The 11,859-nt window shown below is 27.7% G+C and overlaps 3 protein-coding genes and 1 non-coding gene across 4 annotated transcripts; 2 read left to right on the top strand and 2 right to left on the bottom strand.

The window, feature by feature from the left end:
* Positions 1-1,901: 1,901 nt before the first annotated feature.
* Positions 1,902-2,200, bottom strand: ASCRUDRAFT_111195 (uncharacterized protein). The gene has a single exon (XM_020188753.1). It carries the CDS (start codon positions 2,101-2,103, stop codon positions 1,948-1,950), a length of 156 nt encoding a protein of 51 aa, XP_020046038.1. The 5' UTR covers positions 2,104-2,200; the 3' UTR covers positions 1,902-1,947.
* Positions 2,201-6,366: 4,166 nt separating this feature from the next.
* ASCRUDRAFT_111183 (uncharacterized protein) lies at positions 6,367-10,079 on the top strand. Its single transcript, XM_020188751.1, has one exon. It carries the CDS (start codon positions 6,485-6,487, stop codon positions 10,022-10,024), a length of 3,540 nt encoding a protein of 1,179 aa, XP_020046037.1. The 5' UTR covers positions 6,367-6,484; the 3' UTR covers positions 10,025-10,079.
* Positions 10,080-11,800, bottom strand: RPN6 (proteasome regulatory particle lid subunit RPN6). Its single transcript, XM_020188752.1, has one exon. The coding sequence runs from the start codon at positions 11,434-11,436 to the stop codon at positions 10,135-10,137; it is 1,302 nt and encodes a 433-aa protein (XP_020046036.1). The 5' UTR covers positions 11,437-11,800; the 3' UTR covers positions 10,080-10,134.
* Positions 11,723-11,793, top strand: ASCRUDRAFT_t132. Its single transcript has one exon. It is a non-coding gene; the product is annotated as a tRNA-Gly (tRNA).
* Positions 11,801-11,859: the final 59 nt, after the last annotated feature.

Genomic DNA, 11,859 nt, shown 5'->3' with positions numbered 1-11,859 from the left:
TTGAATAAGAATAAATATTTTTTCTTGCTGTTGTTGTCTTTAGTCAATAAGTGAATTTCCATTAGGAATGAAATGTGCTTTTGAACCAAACCTCGTGGTAAAATGAATTTGTCAAACAGATAATTAAGGTAAAAACATGATAAATCATTAAATTATAGCTATTGATATTTGTCTAACTAATGTTTGAATATCTAACTTTATTAAAATAAGCATCCAAACAATTCAATTTTTCAAGTTTCATCAGTTTTTCACTAGTTTTGCGCATATAAATTGTATCATTTTGAAGATTTCTTAATTTGAATTGTTTTTAGTAAAATATATATCAATTCTTAAAGAATTAGTTATTTTAATTATTAATTGCAAAATTTTGATAATTTAGCTTAATAAAATGGAAAAAAACCTTGAATATAATCAAGAAATCAAGAAATGTCTGGAGTGTGCTCAATTACTTTCTTTTCAGTCTATACCTATCATTTACCTTTCTTTTGCGTTGAATATAGTATCATCAAACAACTTTAAACATTAGAGTTTTTTTTGACAGTGAAGATAAAATAGCAATAAGTCCTATAGTAATTAATAACCTGGTTTTTGCTAAATAAAAGGAGTTTGAAAATCTATCATCTAAGCTTTGAAATTCTCAGCTGGAAGCAATAAACATCAGTGTAATACGGATTTTAAAAGTTATTTAATAACCTTTTATTATTTTGTTGACTTATAAATTAGAAAAAGAAAAACACTTTGATAAATTTATAGTTGCCTGCATAATTGTAAACTATTTTAAAAGGCATTTAATTGATATATTTTTATTAAAAAAAAATTCTCCAAGCCAATAAAACAATCGATTTTTTGTGAAATATTGAAATCATAATTTAAATAGCTAATAAACTTAAAAAAAAACTTGCCTTGAGTTATTTTTTTGGCTTTATAAATTGGAATTTGTTTTATTTTCTTAATATTATTGTTTATAAATTCTTTATGTGAATTTAATAAGTTCTTTTTTTATTTGAAAAATAATCAATTTTATTGGAATTTTCCACGTTAAATTATTAAATATCTAATAATCACTTCATTTTTTGTTTAACATAAATTCTCATTGATAATCTTTTTTTTCAAAACCATATGCTTTTTTAAAACCTATTTCAATTTAATTAAATGTTTTGATTTGAAAGAAAAATTCTAGAAAATAAACCAAATCTTTAATCCAGTTTCAGTACAGTCTTTTCACCAATAAAATTTTTCCATTATAAACTAAGAACTTTAATGGATTTATCAGGTTTATTACTATATAAAAGACAACTCTATTGGACTCAATTTTTTTTCTATCTAACATGATTTGTAACTATTTTACAATAAATAAAAAAAATATAATAAAGAAAGATTGAAAAATATTTACACACATTAAATCGTGTGGAAAAGTTTTTTTCATTCTGTCCTATTTTGTCCCTATTTATACCAATAGAAATTAAAAAATTATCAAAACACCTGTTTTTATAGTAAAGAAGGGTAAATCGGTTATAGGTTAATTTTTTTTGTTTCTATTACTATATTTATTAACATGTTAATAGCTGAAATAATTCATTCAACAATTCAAAATTACAAAAGAAGGATTAATTTGCTTATTATTTTACTTTTTTGGCTGTTTAATTTATTTAATGATCATTATTTAATTTTAGTCTTTCAGTTTTTAAACCTGATAAAGAAATTATAGAAAAATAAAAATAAGGAGCATTTCAACTTTTTTTTTTCTTCTCAACTTAAAAATAATATGACAATGCAATAACATGTTTTTATAACATTAAAATAACGTTTTTTTTGGTTTTTTAAAAAAATATAGTGATTATAAAATCAAATAAAATTAAAATCTTGGAATAAGGATGTTCATGAAATTATTAAATGACAAAAAAGTATCAGGAAAAGATTTTTTAATTTACTTAATAAAAATATTATTTATTCATAATTTGAATAAACAAAAAAAAGAATTGATAACACGTCAAGATCATCAAATACAATAAAAATAGTAATTAGGAGATTGCTTTGGAGATATTTGTTATAAAGGTGTATACTAAGTAGCAATCTGTTAGAAACACCATTAAGCTTTAACATGCGCAACACGTGATATTATTATTTGGATGTCCGGTTGTTGATTCTTTAGGAGTGATTTTTTGATTGAATTTGTTGTTATTAAGATGAAATCTTTTTTTTAAAGCTGTGGATTTTAATCAAAATTAATTATTTTAATTCTATATTTTAATCGATTATTATTTTTTGAAAAAACAACTCATTTTTTATTGGATTATTGCTGTTATTAATGAGTATGGATATAAAAGTTTTGTTAATATAGAGAAATATTTATTGCAATATCCATTAATAAAAACAAAAAAAACTTTTCTAATTAATCAACCATTAAATTGGCGTTTGAAAATCTAACAAATCTAATGGCATCAATATCCATAAATCTGATTGCAATATAAAAATTTGTTAATCTAGATCAGTTGCTAATCTTTAAAATTAATTCGATAAGGTAATTGGATAAGGTAATTTGATAGAATAATTTGAATAGTTTAATTCAAATTTAAAACAATTCATAGCAAAAAAAAACTTCAATTAAAACAGAAAACAAAGCTAATTATATTTGGTTATCTGTTGAACTACAAAGATGAATAGCTAGCGTTATATCGTATTAAGCACAACAAAAGATACTAAACATATTTAAACAATGATTTAAGAGATGTATCCAATAAATAGGATTTAATTAGGTTATCTTGAAAAGTTTATAATAAGTTAAATGAAAATGGTAATCAACAAAAAAAAATTCAACGGTAATGACAGAGAAAGACAATTTGGATTTTGCGTTTTGAAAGTATATGGAGTACCATGTCATGTACTTGGCTGTGTATATATGTATTTGCACAGGATCACACAGACATTAACTTACCCAGCCCGTAAAACAAAAGCTATCAAATATAAATTGTTAAAGGATTTAAATAAATTGTAATCAACAGAAACTTATCAAAGTTAACTATTTTTCTATTATTTCAATAAAGATTGCTTGGACATGATTTGCTTTAAGATGTTTTTTATTGTAATGAGCAAAAACTACTGCAATACAGTCAACAGATCATCAAGAAGGAACAAAACTTTATGATAAAAATGCACAAATATAACTGACCTTGTTGAGGGTGAGATAAAGTCGAAGACGATAAATGGCTAGGGTCTTAAACAATTAAGACTAATAATTGGCCTGGAGGGCAATAAGAAACAATAGTAATATGAGCTATACACAAAGTTGTTATGCGCAATACTATCTTAAAAAAATAATAATAGTTATTTTGTAATTACATAAAAACTTTAAATAATAGATGCTTAGCTAAAAATTTGTTTAAACAAATAAGTTGAGATAAAAAAAATAGCCATTGGGTATTTTTGCCATGAGATTTTTTGAATTAAGATTTAACGATAAAAAAATATGAAAGGAATATGAGCAGTGGCGTTTAAAATGTGAAACAAGCAAATAAATAAAATTCATCAAAGTTGGTTTTTACTAGGGTAGTACACAAATAGTCAAGAATTCTAAAAGAGATTACTGAGTTTTACGAAAATTAAGATAACCAGCCAGAAAAATAAAACAAAGAAAATTGCAAAGGAATGGAGTTGAATGAAATACATAAAGTACTAAACACACCAACAAGGAAAAGATAAAACAATTTTTTCTATTTTAAAACAAGAAAAACTGATAATAGAAGATACAAAATAGAGTGAAGGTAGAAGATGAAAAAACAGAAAATACAGGAAACAATCATGAGCATACAAAGCGAGAAACGACCAATAAGAGTCAATTGGGTTCGCTCTGCGTTTCACGCAGGCTTCATAGCAGCTTCTGAATAGTGCTTGTACCAAAGCGGACCAGGACCAAAAGTCCGTTTTGTTTTTCGGTTCAGTTTTGAGCTGATTTTGGTTTGGAGAACTGCGCATGGTAAACAAAACCGTAAACAAACTGGAAGAAATATTTCAAACCAAACTGAAATGAAACCAAACCAGTTCAAGAAATAACATTTTCAGACTAATTCGATGATTCTCCCATTTTTGAAAAACTTCATTAAGCAAAGATTGTATACCAAGCACGTGATATAGTGACTTAATTCTAACTAACCTTAAAGCAGTTTCAAACTGAAGAAGCAATCCATCCCGCGCAAACAAACAATTTGGTCAAATTATCTAAACTTCTGAAGACTTCATTCCTGCTGCAACACGTCTACGTGCAGGCAGCGCGCAAGCCAGGCCGGTGGCGGCGAATGTTGCGACTGTCTCCAGGAACGCTTAGAGTTTGGCGTGGCGTCGGCCGGCAAGAGTTATCACTTCCAGGAAAGTAACACTCAGCCCAAATGAAGAGACAAAATAGAGGCAAAAAATCCAAACACCAAGATTTCCCTTGCAATCATTTGAAATTGGAACAGATTACCAGTACTTGCAGAACTGAATTTGTTGGCATTGATGATACGGTTTGGCAAAAACAAATTGTGAGAAAAAGCAACTAGGTACGAGTAAACAGGCAAGAGTAGGCTTAAAATTATTTTCCAGTGATCGTGACTGATGTGCAGAATAATTTCAAAAGTGGGAGATTCTTAGCACATACTGCCAAACGTGATATTGCACTTCTAGTCAAAACAAAGTCCAAAGCTCAAAATCCAAAATTCAGCAAATAATTGAAACAGTAGATAAGAAATAGTACAAATCCAAAGAATTCAAATTCATTTATGTTTTAACAGAAACCGGAAAATTGTTTTCATTGGTAGAACAAATAGCGATTTTTTTTTCTTGTTTACCACCAGTACTAAGTGGACGATAACTCCCAAGCATCATTTACGAAAATACCGAAAACAGTGAAATAGCATAATGTTTTTTTTGCATGCAAATGCATAATCAAGGATTTAATTGTACAAAAAACTTAAACGTGTTTATTAGCAGATACTGGTCCAATAAAACGATTGAATTTAATTTTAAAATATTTAGTTGGATTTCAGCTTTGACTACAGTTTGGCAAGAAGTTAACAAGATCAAGACAAAACACAATCAAATTACTATTAGTGATAACATTTGCTAATTATGATATCTTCACCAAGTGTTTGTTATTTTGGATAATATTGATTAATGAAAACCAATATTGTTTTTATTTAGAATATTTTATTTCCGTAAAATTAAATATAACGAAATATAATTTAGTAATTAAATCAATTTCTAATCATTGGAATTATCAATACTCAATTATTGTGCAAAATAAAGTCAAAATTTAAAAATATACACTAAACAAAAAATAAATGTAAAAAAATATACAAAAGGAAGTACAACTTAAAAGAAAATATGACTTTGCAATTTATATAATTTTTAGCCAATCCTTCAAAAAAATTATTATTAAAATTTTAAAACAACATAAGATTTATAAAACCATTTTTGTGTGAATAACCCGTCTATTATTAAATTTCAACTTTTAGTTTATTTTATTTGGATTTAAGAGCACAAAATTGAATTGTATTAACATTTAATAATTAGTGAAATATATCAAGTTCTCTTCCCCCCTTAGTATAATAGCAAACAGCGAAACATTGAGAATTTGGTCAATTACTTAGAAAAAAAGCTTTCAGATTTGGGTAATCAAATGTTCTATTTTAAACCAAAATGTCCCAAAATAAACAAGGAAAATTAAATGACTCAAACAAAAAAAAAAATTATTCAAAGATAAAAGTTAGGAAAAACCAATAGGATCTTAGTATATTCAATTTTTGACAAAATACTTTGAATTAATTAATAACAAGTTAAACAAGTTTCAAACGATCTAGTTTTTGAAACTCATCAGCAAAATCAAATGAAATAAGAATAGCGTTCTAAAGACTTCTGTTTTGAAGTTTTTGGTGCTTTCAATGCTTTTTTGCTCTCTGGGTTTTCTTATTTTGCTTTTTTCTGTTCAATTCCTTTTGGTTATTTTGCTTCTTTTTGACTCCAATTATATACTCAACAATAAAAAAACAAATAATTTTTCGGTAGACACCGAGACAGGGTTACAAATAGACCTATTTATGATTTTGTCAGCAAGGATTGTTTTAGCCTGCGCGCCTCACTCACACTGCTTTGTACCGCTTGCAGATAATTACATGAATCTGGGGGTTTTTGTGTTCACAACTTTAAGTTTCTTTATAAGAGTGATTGTTGGATGTTTTATCAGATTGTTTTTTATTTTACTTTCAATATAAATATTTCAAATCATTTATTAACAGTCAATTTTCTCCTTTTATTTCGTTTAGTTTTCTCTTTTACAATTTCATCAATTGAATCTTGTTTTTAATCTTTTTTGAGTGACTCTTTATTCATATTGTTATATTTAACTATATATTTAATTATATATTTAATTATATATTTTTTTCGTCTTAGCTGTCATCTTAGCTGTTTTATTTGACACCTTATATTAGTGACTCCAAAAGAGTATTCAAATATGAGGTTTTCTTCTAAACAGCAAAAGAACTCTAATTCTCTTGAACATTCTTTTTTCCCAGCAGCACCATTACCATCTCAAAGCCAGGCTCAGTCTCAATCATTTTCATTTTCAGAGAGACAAGACTCTCTTTCTTCTAACGGTTTAATAGTTAATCATTTCACTAGCAAAACAAAACTTTATCAAGCAGATAATCTTGGTATATCGAGAAATAATCCTTTAAATGACACCAGTACTACTTATGATAGTAATAAAAAAAATCTAATTACAATTGATAGTATTATTAACTCTACTGATAGTACCAATTTTATTGATATAGCTAATAACACTACTGCTAATACTAATAATTTTGTTGTTGCTAGTTTTAAAGATTCTAGCTACATTGACTCAAATGTTATAGATTCTAATATTTCTGAAACTGATAATATAAAAGCCAGCAATAATGAATTGAAATTGGTAAAACCTTCTAAAATTAAAAAACCTCAAAAACTTCAAAAGAATCAAAAAAACTCTAAAATTTCCAAGCTCAGAAAATCTAAAAGAATTCAAAACTCAAAAAAAAAACAAACTCCATCTAAAAAACAAAAACAAAAACAAAAACAAAAACAAAAACCCTCTGCTGAAAGAATATCATTGAATTCAAATGAAATTAAGTCAAACAAAAGACTTGTAAATTCTTCGAGCGCTTCACTTGCTGCAACTAAATCTCAATCTTTAACACAAATTGATGATGATAATAATCAATCGGTGTTTTTATCAATTGATAAAATAATCAGTGTTGAAGCTTCTAAAATTTTTAATCTTAATATATTAACCGATCTAAGAGTTAAAAGAAATCTCAATCGAAATTTTCTAAAAATAGTTAGGATCAGGGATTTACCTGAGTTACCTTCACTCACAAATTCCTCAGGTTCTCAGGTTTATCAAAATGGAGACAGAAACCATCCATCATTACCTTCACACTTTCCACCTTTTCCAAGACTTCCAAAAAAAAGAAAATCACCTTTGATGTTGAATAATGAGTTAAGATGTTTGTTATATCAAGTTATATTATCAAACAAATTATATGCCATTCCTTATGGTGAATTTGGAAAATTTTGGATTAGAACTGTCAGAATATTTAATAAATATATGAAAAAAATTGGACTTTATTCTGGTTTTCCAGATATCACTTTAAGGTATGCAAGAAGTGATTTTCAAAAACATTATAAAGAAGTGATTGCCTATAGAAGGCTTAATTCTGTTTGTGTTCAAAATTTAAATGAACTTTTAACAGAGGCCAATAACAATTATTTCATTCAAAACAAACAAGAAAAACATAATCAAACAATTGTTAATAGAAATTTCAATAATAATTTGAATAATGATACAAATGAAAGCAAAGAAAATATTGAAACAGGAAGAATTGGTATTAATGTCAATGTTGATGATGAAAATAATAATGAAAATGATGAAAAGTTCAGTAAGAATTCTGATAAAAATTTTAACATAATTCAACTCACCAATGACAACATGCCACTTTCTACGGATATTGGGAGCATCTTGCAAGCAAATTATGCAAAAAAAAGTAATAATTCTTTGTTGTTTTTAGAACCACATGAAAAAATATTGTTTCGATATTACGATTTAGAGTATGACTATAACAAAAAAAAATTAATAATTGGTTTGCCAGTTGAATTGCAAAATCAAATCTTAGAAAATCAAAAATATGTTCTTCCCGAAAATGAGTCAATTTCTGTATTTGCTTCTGACACAGATGGTGAGGTGGTGCTTCCCACCTATGAAAACAAAAAACAGATTATTGATCCCAACAACCAGTTTACGGATCTTGAAACAAATCAATATGTTGCAAGATTTTGTAGAGTTGTTGTTGAAGCATGTATTTTTGCTGACATTCCTAGTGATGTTGTTTATGAAGAAAGTATTCTCAGAGATTTTCCAAAGGAAACACCCTACCCACGATTAAGTTCAGATTTGGAATCTGATTCAAAATTGGACCCCCTTCCAAGCAACAACCCCCGGCTGCTTTTGAACACTGTTCCAGATGCTTCTTCCAACGGTCTTGACCACAGTGTCCCTCCAACCGAGCAGACCCCTCAAGCGCAGTGCTTGGCAGGGTCCGCCGCTTCTCCGCTGCCATCTTCTGCTTCTTTATCACCATCTCCTTCCAGCCTTCCTTCTGTTTCTGCCTCCTCGGCTTCTTTTTCTGTACCGACTTCAATTCGTCCATTTCTGCCTGTTCGAACAACAAAACCATCTCTCACACCACCTAACCATCAAAGTCCTATTTTATCTCAAGATACCTTTCAGCCCATTCATCAACCTCCCCCATTTGTTCACCAACCTTCTCAAAGTCAGAATATTGCAACTGATTATCAGCAGCATCCTCATTATTCCAAGCAGCAAAATCATTACCAACCTCAATACCAACCTCAATACCAACCTCAATACCAACCTCAGTATCAATACCAACCCCCAAATCAACAACATCAACAACATCAACAACATCAACAACATCATCAAATACTCCCAAGACCTCAACACCTTTTTCCTCAACCAAAAATTCAATTTGGTCTTCCTATAACGTCAAGCTACATCAACACCGATGAACATGCTTATAGCCAAACTCAAAACTTGTTTTCATCAATAGGTCAAACCTATAGTTCGGATCCCAAAGTATATAGTATCTCCTCTATATCAAGGGCTCCAGTTTCTTATTCTGCAACAGAAACAAAAGAAAAATCTTATCATACTTATCAACCTCACCATACTGATGACAGCGATGAAACTGATTTTAGAAATTACAATCAAACATCGCTGTATACTACTGATCACCCTAAATATGGAGAAATTGCACAGGTCCTTACTGTTTCCTCTAATAGTGAAATATCTAATGACCAAAATAATGATAAAACTGTATCCCAATATGTTTTCGACATTACAGACCATATTAACTTAGTTCACAATGCACTAGCTAAAATAAAACCAAGAGCTCAAGTTAACGATCAAGGAATTCCCATACCTACAATAAGTCCAATAGAGACTAACAAATGCTTAACAAAATTGAATAGAATTTGCAATAAGCTATTATCTACTTCAGCAATTGAAACATTAGATGAAAATCATTTAGAATTAATAATTGAGAAACTTAGTATTACTGTGACAGATTTGTTTGAGTTTGGTCCTTTTTTTTTCAAAGTATTCAAAGAACATAATTCTAATTCTTTAGATCTTTTTGAAAATACTCTTTATTTGAAAGATGTGTTCCAACAATTTAATGTGGTTTTGTTAAAAAAAAATGGTGATTCATATGATGAAAATAATAATGATGGTAACCAAAATCGCAATGACGAAAACCCATCCAACCTTACTTGTTTACAAAAAATTAATAAAAGAATGAAAAAATTAACTGATTTTAATATCAGATATCAAAAAATAGCTTATGAATCACAAGTTAAAACTCTTACTGAGATCAATAGAAAAATAGATAGAAACAATCGCCTTTTAAGAGAATTAATAGAAAAAAAATACCAATCTTAAATAGCATTAAATTTATATAAATTTATATAATATATCTAATAATAGAATATATTTAATCTAAAAAAAAATAAAAAAAATAGAAACTAACCGGTGGAAATTATTAAATACAATTAATTTAATACTGTAGCCTTTTCATATAACAAGTTGACAGATTTGCTCATTTCTTTTATCAATTGTAAAGCAGAACCGTAATTTTTATCAATTTTATTTTCATCATAAATATATAACCAACCATTTCCTTGATCTAAAACACCATAAAAGACATTGTCTAGAATCATTTGAGATAATTTGCTTTCGATAAAAGTTTCATCCAATTTAATTAATCTTGAAATATAAGAAATTTCAATACAAGAATACGGCTTGATGATTTTTAATAAATTTTGTTCTAATAACTGATGATATAAAGTTTTAAAATTTGATTTAATTAAATAGTCATTTGAAAATTCGTTTGAATTATCATTTAGAATTTTTTGAAAATTTTCTAACGATTTTTGGTTATATGCTATAGAGATCTTTTTAATAGCATCAAATTGTTTTAAATTATTTTGAATTGATTTTGAAGAAGTTATTAATTTATTTGATAAAATTTGAATAATATCGTCATTTTTATTTAACATGATTTTAGTTAGTAAAATATATTTTAAAATTTTAATAATTTGAGATTCAGATTCTTTAGACCAATTTAAAGAATTCAAATTTTCAAAAGCCTCATAAAAATAAGAAAAAGCAGTTTCAAAATCATTATCCTGACAATGTAAAATTCCGCTCATGCAATCCAAATCAGCTTGTAATTTAGACGAACAGTAAATTGAATTAGCAGAAGTTCTTGCGCTTGTTAATGAGGCTTTAGATTTTGAAAAATTTTTTAAATTATAGTAAATTTTTGATTGCAATAATTGAACCTCAATTAAAGTGTTTTTATCATCAAGTTTTCTTAAATGAGAAGATAATGAATTAGTTAAATTTAAAGCATCATTAAAATAAAATTTTTTATAATATAATTGAGCTAATTTTAGTTGCAAAGATTGAGTTAAAAAGGATCTTTTTTCTTTTGAAGCCCAACTGATCGCCTCCTTCAAAGAGAGAATTTGAGTATCAATTGAATCGGGAATAAAATTAAATAAATCAATTAATTGTCTAATAATCTTTGAAATCTTTGATTTTGCAATAATTGATAAAACTTCAGTTGATTTTAAAATTAAAGAGTGCAATTTTTCAGAATTTGAGGTTAATTTATAAAGATGGCCCAAATCTAAAATAGATTCCTCTTTTTCTTGAATAGAATAGTCATTTGAAAGCTTATTTTCATTATTACCATCGCTGTATAAAATATTATGATATAAAAGTTCAGCATCGTTATAGTTTTTATCAATAACTAATTGCCTAGCTTGAAGAATAATTGAGGATGACATTGCAATAAGAAAGTAAAACTGTGTTGGTAAAACAGAAGACCTGACCAAATAAAATTGATGAAAAGTGTTGGTTTGCTTTTCTTGAGCAGAACAACTGAAAGATAGAGATGTTGATAGTGCTGATGTTGGTGTTGATGGTGCAAAAGACGTAGATACTAAAAGAAGTTTGCCATCCGATTTCGCGATTAGTCTTCAAAAAACAACCTAATTCAGTGCTACAGCCACAGTAGCAGCAAAGCAAAAGAGTATTATAAGTAGTTTTGTAATTTGAATCAACCAGGGGATTGCGTAAGTGGTTTAATGGTAAAATTCAACGTTGCCATCGTTGGGCTCCCGGTTCGATTCCGGGCTTACGCATATTTTTACTTTTTGTTTTTATTTTCTGTTATTTTTTGCTCAAGATTTTTATTTAAATGTGGTAGA

Source organism: Ascoidea rubescens (assembly GCF_001661345.1).
Source record: "Ascoidea rubescens DSM 1968 unplaced genomic scaffold ASCRUscaffold_11, whole genome shotgun sequence".
NCBI lineage: Eukaryota > Fungi > Ascomycota > Saccharomycetes > Ascoideales > Ascoideaceae > Ascoidea > Ascoidea rubescens.
This window is presented reverse-complemented; position numbering and strand designations above follow the sequence as displayed.